At 41.5% G+C, this 10,344-nt stretch overlaps 2 protein-coding genes across 3 annotated transcripts; one reads left to right on the forward strand and one right to left on the reverse strand.

Annotated features, from left to right (window-relative positions):
* The first annotated feature begins 2,766 nt into the window (after positions 1–2,766).
* On the forward strand, positions 2,767–7,851 carry LOC115163449 (RNA polymerase II-associated factor 1 homolog). Of its 2 annotated transcripts, none has more exons than XM_029715320.1 (14): positions 2,767–3,157; positions 3,354–3,389; positions 3,843–3,935; positions 4,122–4,243; positions 4,358–4,424; positions 4,539–4,640; positions 4,756–4,861; positions 5,272–5,340; positions 5,547–5,650; positions 5,763–5,879; positions 6,118–6,246; positions 6,452–6,557; positions 6,790–6,871; positions 6,994–7,851. In XM_029715320.1, exons 1-14 carry the CDS (start codon positions 3,108–3,110, stop codon positions 7,431–7,433), a joined length of 1,623 nt encoding a protein of 540 aa, XP_029571180.1. In that variant the 5' UTR covers positions 2,767–3,107; the 3' UTR covers positions 7,434–7,851. The 2 variants fall into 2 exon arrangements, with proteins under 2 accessions (XP_029571180.1, XP_029571181.1); XM_029715321.1 differs by having other exon boundaries at positions 3,360–3,389; positions 6,994–7,433.
* A 587-nt stretch (positions 7,852–8,438) lies between these two features.
* Positions 8,439–10,254, reverse strand: LOC115163456 (glia maturation factor gamma). The gene is made up of 7 exons (XM_029715338.1): positions 10,109–10,254; positions 9,562–9,658; positions 9,404–9,453; positions 9,237–9,286; positions 9,030–9,112; positions 8,743–8,816; positions 8,439–8,589 (listed from the first exon to the last, which is right to left on the reverse strand). Exons 1-7 carry the CDS (start codon positions 10,109–10,111, stop codon positions 8,518–8,520), a joined length of 429 nt encoding a protein of 142 aa, XP_029571198.1. The 5' UTR covers positions 10,112–10,254; the 3' UTR covers positions 8,439–8,517.
* Between the last annotated feature and the right edge of the window lie 90 nt (positions 10,255–10,344).

Genomic DNA, 10,344 nt, shown 5'->3' on the forward strand with positions numbered 1-10,344 from the left:
CAGCCACACCCGTTGCTGACAGGTGTATAAAATTGACCACAACGCCATGCAATCTGTATTAACAAACATTGGCAGTAGAATGGCCTTATTGAATAACTCAGTGACTTTAAACGTAGCACCGTCATAGGATGCCACCTTTCTAACAAATCAGTTTGTCATATTTCTGCCCTGCTAGAGCTGTTCTTGTCAACTGTAAGGGCTGTTATTGTGAAGTGGAAACGTCTAGGAGCAACAACGGGCTTTTCGGCACAACACCGGAAACTCAACTCACTGGTAGCGCAGTAACTTTGCTGGTGCATGCAGGCAATCAGGCAAAGCAGCCCCTGAACAATGAAAACATGCATGTTAGCTGGCTAAATAGCTATACAATGTTATATTTAATAAAGTAAAATCATATTAACTTCTCAAATAAGTTATTAAGCAAGCTAGCTAAATGTTCTAGCTTGCCAACAATACAAAAAAACTCAGTCAGCTGGTGCTAATTGCAATCTAGCTGTAGCATTGCGTATAGCTAACGTTAGCTAGCTAGACCAACCAAGTTTAGCTAAACATCTTGCCTCCATGAATGTTATTGATATTCACGGACTTGGATACCATTAAATCTGCTCCCATCACGATTAAAAGGTAAGATACTTTATTTCCAATGTTTATTGTTAGCTGGCAATGATGCATGTCACCAAGATTGAGAGGCAGCTAGCTACCCTCTCACTGAACACAGCTGATCAACGTTCCTCCCTAGACCAACATTCTACTTATTTGGTTTGGGCTTGAGTTCATGTGCTAGTGTTAATAATCCCCGAAATGTCCTTGCTTTCAACCAAAAAAAAAACCTGTTTGCAATCAAGATCTAAAATTGCCATTGCTTAATATTGTTATCTTTCTTCAGGACTAGCAGCTCTCATGTTGCTCCCACCAGTACCTTCACTATTTGTCTGTATAGGACTGTAGTGTTGGTAAGTTCCCCTATGGTTTAACTCTCCTCTCTGCTCTGTCTCATTGTAGAAGCCCCAGGATGGTGTGTGAGCTGCTAGTCTCCTCACTATGGTTCCTTTTTGTAATATTTTGGGTGGAGACCATAAGCGTGTGGCTGTTCCTATGTATCTTCTACCAGGACCAGGCATTTTATCACTGGGGAGATGGGTATGAGTATCTAATCATATTTTACACACAGGCAACTTGCTGATTTTCAATCGTCTTACAAATATCCAGATGAAGTATCAAACAGACCTTCCTTTCTCATTGTGTTACTACAGGGTATTTGCAGATGACCCTGGCCAAATGCTGTACATGTTGAGCAGGTGAGTCCTAATTTTGATTTCAATCTGTTCTTAGGTGTGATCAGATTAAATGCAGTACTATAACTTGTATCTGAAATGGGGAAACTATACTGTTAATAGTTATTACCATGTTGCATGTCACAAGAATGTGTTTACACATACTGGCAAGTGAATAGGCATCATCCGGTTGAGTTTTTGACACTCATGAATAAAGTCTCCATTGTTCTCTTTCCACAGAGTGGATCCCTCTGGACAGATGCAGACCTGAGATAGGGAAAGAATGAGGAACAGCACATCATGGATTGTTGGATGGATCTCATGGATCTCTCCAGATATAAAATGATAGGAGCTGTATGTTTGAGCCACTCCTATAAAATAATGAGAACAAGTAGTTGTTTTCTACCTCCCTGCTACTGGTTCCCTCTTAGATTTAGCGCATGGTCTTTGTCAACATGAACAAACTGCATTGAATGCAGTTGGATTGTTGTTGGATATGGGTAGAGACACCCAGCTTGGCAGAAAGAACCAGGAAGGGGGTCCTGCAGTAACTGGAATTGATGCATAGTGAGGCTGCTAAGTGTTCCCCACCAAAGCATGAACCATCATACATATGTTCTATTTCTATTGTCTGTGTTAATATGTGATAGGTCAAACAATGTGAAAAACACTTGGCAGATGCTTTGAAAAAATATTTTTAACTGAGGTTTAGTCCATAGTCAATGTCATTTTTGTGGATTTCAGCAGACTTGCACATTATCATGGTTGTACACCTTTGTTTGTTTTCACATCTGTCTATATACATAATCTGCTTCAGTCTGGGCACTTACATGACAGTGTCACTGGATTGTTTTGTTATGTAAAACACTAACATTATTGACATGACACACATATTTAATGAAAAGCTTTACTCTTGGAAATGTTACAACATTATGAAAATATAATTTGCACTCATCAGTGTTTTCTAATTTGCTCTTAAACTAAAATGTTGAATGTAGCTTTTTTGATGAAGACCATAGATCTGGGTTTTCTTGTTTTTTGTTGCTGTTGTAAAGCTCACACCTCAATAATAATGTAATGAATGCTCTAATCTCAAATGAGGAAAATTATTAGAATCCATAGATTAATTCCACATTTAGATTTGTATCTGTTCATAACATGTAAATTGTCTTAATTGAACGATTGTCCTTCTGTAATGTCAGGCATAGCCTAACACAAGTATTGTCTTTAATGTCGACTTCTTGTTTAGGAAAGTGACATGTCAGGTGTTAAACTGGGCAGTGACATCAATGGTACGTTTGTTTTTATTTCTTTGCATCCGAAGACCGAATAAATTCTAACATTTTCCAAGCTTGTTGTTGCACTTCTATTTCAAACAGTTTTTTTGCTACAGATTGGTTGTCAGTATGTCATTTCACCATTTCATATTCCAATACAGTAGAGGGCGATGATATTTTATTTTTGTAGCTTGCTTTCCGACGGAGAATCGTATAAATTGATACTGGCCAGTTTAAGGTACAACTGCCTACCACAAATCCACATACGATATATAGCAACAACTAACGGTAGATCTGCTACGCAATTATATTCAGGCCGCTCCGAAGCTACCCATGAAAATATTAGGGGTCCTACTAGTAGTAAGATGCCGCCAGCCAAGACAGAAAAGCAAAAAGAGCACAAGCTCTGAGTACTTTGGAGTAAATAGCTAGCTAGCTAGGTAGTCAACGGGGTTTCTTATTCTTTCAGGTAAAGTGTTTTAGTAAGGAGTTACTTGATCGGTTGTCTGAATTTACGTGAAGCTGTGCTTCCAGTCGTGATCATTATTTTAAGATAATGGCTCCAACTATACAGACACAAGCCCAGCGAGACTCAGAGGGTCACAGGTAAATATTCTCTCCGATGTATTTGCTTTGCCGCAACCTAGCTAATGACGGCATGGCTAGTTAGCGATCATCATAGTTTACATATGTTCTGACTGTGCCATCATAAGTTACTATTGAAATGGGGGCTGTGTTACTTCCTATTTATTCAGTCTCAGCTGAGTGTGTAGCTAACAACACTTGCTTTTTCTATCAACATGTCTAGGAGTTCATCACACAGAACTGTTCCAGAGAGGTATGTTTGCAGTTTGATGTTTCAACAAAAGAGATTCAGTTACAATTCAAGTTATTGTGTTTTTAAATGCAAAGGGGGTTGGAGATCTCTATTTTTTTAACCTTTACTTAACTAGGCAAGTCAGTTAAGAACAAATTCTTATTTACAATGACTGCCTACCAGGGAACAGTGGGTTAACTGCCTTGTTCAGGGGCAGAACGACAGATTTTTACCTTGTCAGCTCGGGGATTCGATCCAGCAACCTTTCGGTTACTGCTCTAAGCTCTAGGCTGCCTGCCACCCACCATGTCATTGACAGATCAAAACCCATATGACCATTAGGTGGTTATCTTTATCTTTAGGTTATGAGGATATGCGGCATCAGTGGTTGATAGAACATGTATTTGATGATGACTTCTTCTCTGTACATCTTTTAAATGTGTGCTTCCATGTTTGACCCAACCATTCTCCCAGGTCCGGCGTGGTCTGTCGGGTAAAGTACTGCAATAGCCTGCCTGACATCCCATTTGATCCCAAATTCATCACATATCCATTTGACCAGCACAGGTAAACACCCTTGTTCCTACCAAGTTTCCTCTGCTATTAAGGTCAGTCCAGATGTTGCTATGCCTATTAAATGTATTGTTGTTGGACCCACAGTGTGCAGCTTTTCTTTTCTAAGCCTTCTCCCATAAATACCGATCTGCCACTGACTCTGATGTGACTGGATGTTGCGCTGTCTGGTGTTAACAGGTTTGTGCAGTACAAGGCTACATCGTTAGAGAAGCAACACAAACATGAGCTGCTGACTGAGCCTGACCTTGGCGTCACCATCGACCTCATTAACCCAGACACCTACCGCGTCGACCCCAGCAGTATGTTTCTGAACGACATACACACTTATACCACACAGTCAGTATATTTTTGTGGTGGTTGCTTAAAGCTTGTGTAGTATTGAATTAGAATCGTCCCATCCTTAATTTTTCTAGTTCTTCTGGATCCAGCTGATGAGAAGTTATTGGAAGAAGACATCACAGCTCCATCCAGCTCGAAAAGGTTTGGATACAAACTGTGTACCAGTCAATACAGTATCTGTGTGACAAAATTCAGCTAAAATGTTAAGAATGACTTGGAATCTGTGTTATGAGCTCTTTGTTTGTTTTCCTGTAGATCTCAGCAGCACGCCAAGGTAGTCCCGTGGATGAGGAAGACTGAGTACATCTCTACAGAGTTCAACAGATATGGTGTCTCCAATGAGAAAGTGGAAGTCAAGTAAGTGTGACCTAACAGGCTACCTAACCACCAAATTCAGCATACACACTTCCCATTTTGTAGTGTTTTCCCTGTGTGTCCCACCCCTTCTATAACCTATGTGTTCTGTCCTTAGGATCGGTGTGTCTGTCAAACAGCAGTTCACAGAGGAGGAGATATACAAGGATAGGGACAGCCAGATTGCTGCTATTGAAAAGACCTTTGAGGATGCACAGAAACCGGTGAGAGTGCCCCGTGTTTGGCTCTGCACAATTTACTGTGCGATATTCAGTTCAAATAGGTCTTTCAGTAACAATTTCAAAGTCAATGTCCAGCTACACAGAGATGACACAGTTCATTGTATGCTCCTTCTAATATGATTAATTCCATCACAAACAAAGTTAATGTTGGATCTTATTTGTACCTAAATTGTCGCAGCAAAATAATCCTGCAGCAACAGGATTTTAATGTTGAGTCCATAATGTTGCTTGATTGGTGGTTAGGCTATTAGCTGGTCAAAATGAGGCTACATGAAAAGTGGTACACTTAATATATCTGTATAATATAACAGGAAAATTCTCAGCAACAAAAGTGATCAAATTAAGATCCTAGTATCTGTACATCACACGCTGTGTACCTCCTCCTTCCCCAGATTGCCCAGCACTACAGTAAACCCAGAGTCACTCCTGTGGAGGTGATGCCTGTGTTCCCTGACTTCAAGGTGAGCATCCATAACACTCAACAGGATATACAGTATCATTGTACTGGTCTTGGCTACCTATCTGCATTATGCCCATGGTCTTTGTTCCTGGGGAGTCATTGGTTCCTGTATCTGTTTCAAGCTGAATGTGTTCAACTCTTGTTGTCTTGCCCTAGTGTGTTGTGGTAAAGAGTCAGCATTAGTATGTTCTGTTCTCTGCTCCCCAGATGTGGATCAACCCGTGTGCTCAGGTAATCTTCGACTCTGATCCTGCTCCTAAAGACATGTCAGCACCCCAGGGTGTGGAGATGATGTCACAGGCCATGATTAGGTGAGGACAAAACATTGCCACATTGTGTGTGTGTGTCTGTGATTTTCTGTGACCGTCCTGCACTATGACAATTTACATCAGGTTCTGAATTGTTTATTGTTGTGACCTGCAGAGGTATGATGGATGAGGAAGGAAACCAGTTTGTGGCCTACTTCCTGCCCAATGAGGAAACGATTCGCAAGCGCAAGAGAGACGTGGATGAGGAGCTGGACTACATGCCTGATGATCTGTGAGTAATCCAACAAGCATTTACACACTTGAGTAGACAGGACACCAACAATTCTACTGATATGTTAACTATACTATCCCAATAATATTCAGTTTTCACGTTGTCATTGTCTACTTCCTCACACCTACTTGGTTCACCTTGTCCAAGTACATAACCTTTATGGTGTTGGAATCTCTGAAACACACTTACTGTATCATTGAACTAGATGTGATGAGGATGGTGTCTTTGTGTGTTCTAGGTATGACTATAAGATAGCCAGGGAGTACAATTGGAACGTGAAGAACAAAGCCAGCAAGGGCTATGAGGAGAACTACTTCTTTATCTTCAGAGACGGAGATGGAGTCTACTACAACGAGCTGGAGACCAGGTAACCACTGGCCAGAGTGGGGGGGTCTCAAAGTGGGGGTCTGTTGGGTTTACTGTAACAGGAGGTGACGTGGGTTTCTCTTGGAAGAGAGAATCACATGATTCTGGTAGATTTGTATTTTCTAGGGTGGGTTTAGTTAGTTAGTTAGGCCTGAGGACACCACCTGTGAAGGTTGTTGTTCTGACTGTGTTGTCCTGGATTGCAGAGTGAGGCTGAGTAAGAGGAGAGCTAAGGCTGGAGCCCAGTCTACTACAAACGCTGTGCTGGTGTGTAAGCACAGAGACATGAACGACAAGGAGCTGGAAGCACAGGTGAAACTGCTAGTCAGGCCCTCCTTTGGGGGGGGGGGTCACCTTCCTTGGATTACTTCTGTTTTCTACACTGAGCATTACTTTCAATCTGTGGGAACTACTGTGTTTACTTAATAAGTGGACCTCAACGCTGATAGATGAACAGGTAGTGCTGGACATAAGCAGAAAAGTGTACATTTGCAAACATGTAAATAATCAGAGCAATAACGACATCTGTCTTTGTGTCCATTAGGACGCGCGTAAGGCTCAGCTGGAGAACCATGAACCAGAGGACGAAGAAGAGGACATGGACTTGGGTAAACTGCAGGACTCTGGTCAGTCTCCCCCCTCTCTGTCCTCCCCAATGTTTACTACTGTGTCTGCAGAGTCTCTGTTTACAACTGCTTCTTAGATCCTTATGAACTAATTGTCTGTATCTGTTTGTTTCCAATCCCAGGTGATGAGAAGGAGAAAGGCAGCGAGAGTGAGGCAGACAACTCTGACAGTGACTCTGACAGGGAGGATGAGGATGGAAAGCGGAGTGGAGCTGAGAATGATGACGAGGAGGGAGTGAAACGGAGGAGGAAGGCCAGTGGTAGCGGCAGTGAGAGTGGCGAGGAGGAGGTCAAGCTGGCGGATGAGGTGGAGATCTTCGGTAGCGATGACGACAGTGATAACGATGATAACGAGCCCAAGAATGGAGCAGCCCGGAGCAGTGGGGAGGAGGGCAGTGGGAGCGAGGAGGAGGAGAAGGAGAGCCATAGGGAGAGGAGTAGGAGTGGCAGCGCGTCTCCGGCCCACAGTAGCGGGAGTGACCACTCAGAGGGTGGCCATGCCCAGAGCGGGAGTGGCAGTGAGCAGGCCTCAGATTCTAGCGATGGCAGTGACAGTGAATAAGAGCCTAGGCCTTCTTACTGTGACAACGCTGGCACTCCATGCCTTACCCCCGAGCACCAGCCAGCCCAGGCTCACGAGCCCCACCCTCAGAACAGCCCTGTCTTTACAGAGGCCAGCATCTCATTCCTGTTGAGAGTTAGTCTGCTACTTTTTTTTAGGAGAGACACAATCTCTAAGGGACTTCTACAAGGCTTTTGGGTACATGTAAATGCCAGTTACTCAAATGTCAGACTTTTGCTCATAGATATAGTTGGAGCCACTATCTTAGTAGTTTTGTGTACAGGACATGCTTCATTGAATACAATTATTTCCTACCAACAACATATTTAGTTTGTTCTTTTAAGCCTGAGTTTCTTTTCTTTTTTGTCTCACTCAATATGAGGCACTTAGTGGTGTGAAGCAGATAAAAAAAAAAAAATTCTGTAGAATTTTCTTGTGCATAAATCTATATATATATATATATATATATATATATATAAAAAAAAAAAATGTTGTCCTTTGCATTTGAGGATTCAATGCATTATAAATGTAATTGGAACAGTCAATAAAATGTGGGATAGTTTTGTAAGGAAATTTGTTTTTTCTTTAAATGTTTTTGAGTTAACTTTCAAAAGAACATTCTTTTTCTGCGCATTTCTTGTTTCCCCCCCAGAAACTATTACAATGAACCTGTATAAGTTCAGTTGTGACGGAAACTTCTTAAGATTTAGACATTGTAAATAAATGGTAGTAGCAGACTTTACATGTATGCCTGTATGTTTCTTATACTGCTAACAGTTACCCTCTCCATAGTCCCCTGTTTTTAGATGAAAATGCATTCCTGGAAACATTTTCCTTCTGACGCAGTAATAATGTAGCCTGGTCCTAGATCTGTTTGGCCTCTCATCAATTCCTTGTCACTCATTGGCATGACAATTCCACAAGGAGTTGTTAAGAGAGCAGAAACTGGCAACCAGGCTAGTAGTACTGGTTTGAGTATAACTAAGGAATAAGAATGCAATAACATAAGTGACAAAAGCAATTTATTGCAAACTGGTAATGAAGTTGATGTTGCACTTCTGCCAACATGAACACACGTGTCTGTTCAGCGAAAGAAAGACAGTTTGTTTATCAGCCACTCTTCAGACAAGTCATCTATGTTTCGCGTCTCAAAAACCTATTGAGATAAAAAGGGGTAGGAGGATCAGGATTAACATGCTTATTTTCTGAACATTTTCTATTATAACTTCTCTATTTTGTGAGTTTAGGGTTGGGCTTATGTTCAGATCATTATTATCAGTCAATACTCAAAACGGACAATAGTCCTGACCTTTGTGAGCTCTGCTGCGGAGACCAGTTGGTTCTTGCTTCCTGCGTACATCATTTGCTGCTCAGGCTTGCACCCTGTTGAGATGAGGAGGGTGTATAAGCTAAAGATGTCTGTCCACTGAACCTTTTTGATCTCCTTATGGTAAACACTGATTGAATCTCATTTCTATTTTCAATTATCAACCCTTACTACCTTCAAAAATGATTTGGTGCAAAGGGATGTTGCAGTACAGTAATGCTAATCCTTCACTCAATTGCCTGTTCACTGAATTAGGGTGGTTTACTCACCAACTGGACTTGAGAATATGAAACACAGCGGATAGGACACCCTGCCATCTGTATGGACGTATTTGTAGCTGTAAACAATGAATGTACACTATATTGTCAAGGAGATCCAATCACTGGTCAATGATACAACTGTAACACTGGCAGTTCTGGTGAATATGAGGTTAAACGATTTCTGCTGTATCATTCTGACATGTTATAAAAGGATATCTTGGCTGCCGCTCGGGAAGTTCATTCCTCAGGTCATCCAGGGAGATGTCCTGAAATGTGAGAGCATGTTTTGAGTTTAACTGGTATTGATACAGGTGTGGATGGATTTGAGTAATTATTAACTCAGTGTGGGATATTCAACATCTCAGGTAGACATTGTGACTTGCCTCATACTCTTCCTCCAGGATCACAAGCTGTTTTGCCATGTCAATTTTCACTGAGGGAATAGGATAACATATGTTTTTCTGTTTCTGGGTTTATGTTTTTTTTAAATGAGGTGAAACAGATGACAATTGGAACACGCTTTCGATTAAGTCTTACTCACTCAAAATGGCTGCATTGTTGGTCTCTTTTCGAAATCTGAACTTCTTTAGTTTTTCTTTCAGACTCTCATCCACCTCGCACACAACCAGAGAGCTTGACTAGAATATAAATGTGAAACAAGTTCATCACCCATGGGAAGTTTTGACACATTGTAATTGTATATGTTGGTCATATTGCTACTGTCAGGCTACATCATTGAAAGTTCTGTCATATTTCACTCAGAGAGAGAGAATAGAGAAAGAGGGAGGGAGGGAACCGGAGAAAGAGGTTTTAGAGCAACTTGATATCTGAAGTGCAAGTTTCCATGAACGCATAGCTCATAACAAAATCTTAAAGTGACATATTGAGGCCATGAAGTACTTTTGTTGCATCATGGAACGACACAGCTTCCTGTGTCAAGATGGTATGGGGGGAAGGGAAGGAAGTGGCAAAAATACATTTACGCCAGCCTAAAAAGCTTTACAACATAAACTAGGACATCACCGTCCATGCCGAAATACATTTTCCAGGTAAAGTGCAATATCGTAAAAATAAACGGTCTCTCATACCATTCTAGAAGAGGTCTTGTTTTGGTTTCTTGTCTGCAAAGATATTGTCTTCTTGTTGAGGTAGTTACTCCTCTGCCAACTGCTTGTGACAGGATGCTGTCTTACTATCAAGATCCTCCTTTTATGTAGTAGCACATACAGTAGGGGAGGGCAGACATGTACACATATGACCATCCCAAGTACCCCCTACCCGCACTGTGTCAGATGTAGTCTTTTGTTAGGGATATCGTTAGTTC

The sequence above is a fragment of the Salmo trutta genome, chromosome 26 (genome assembly GCF_901001165.1).
Source record: "Salmo trutta chromosome 26, fSalTru1.1, whole genome shotgun sequence".
Taxonomy (NCBI): domain Eukaryota; kingdom Metazoa; phylum Chordata; class Actinopteri; order Salmoniformes; family Salmonidae; genus Salmo; species Salmo trutta.

Coding starts and splice junctions, on each gene's coding strand:
- LOC115163449 (XM_029715320.1), top strand. CDS start 3,108: ATGGCTCCAACTATACAGACACAAGCCCAGCGAGACTCAGAGGGTCAC. Junction 3,158..3,353: donor CGAGACTCAGAGGGTCACAG/GTAAATATTCTC, acceptor TTCTATCAACAT/GTCTAGGAGTTCATCACACA. Junction 3,390..3,842: donor CACAGAACTGTTCCAGAGAG/GTATGTTTGCAG, acceptor CCATTCTCCCAG/GTCCGGCGTGGTCTGTCGGG.
- LOC115163456 (XM_029715338.1), bottom strand. Junction 9,287..9,403: donor TCCTGGAGGAAGAGTATGAG/GCAAGTCACAAT, acceptor CTCACATTTCAG/GACATCTCCCTGGATGACCT. Junction 8,590..8,742: donor CCGCAGCAGAGCTCACAAAG/GTCAGGACTATT, acceptor TTATCTCAATAG/GTTTTTGAGACGCGAAACAT.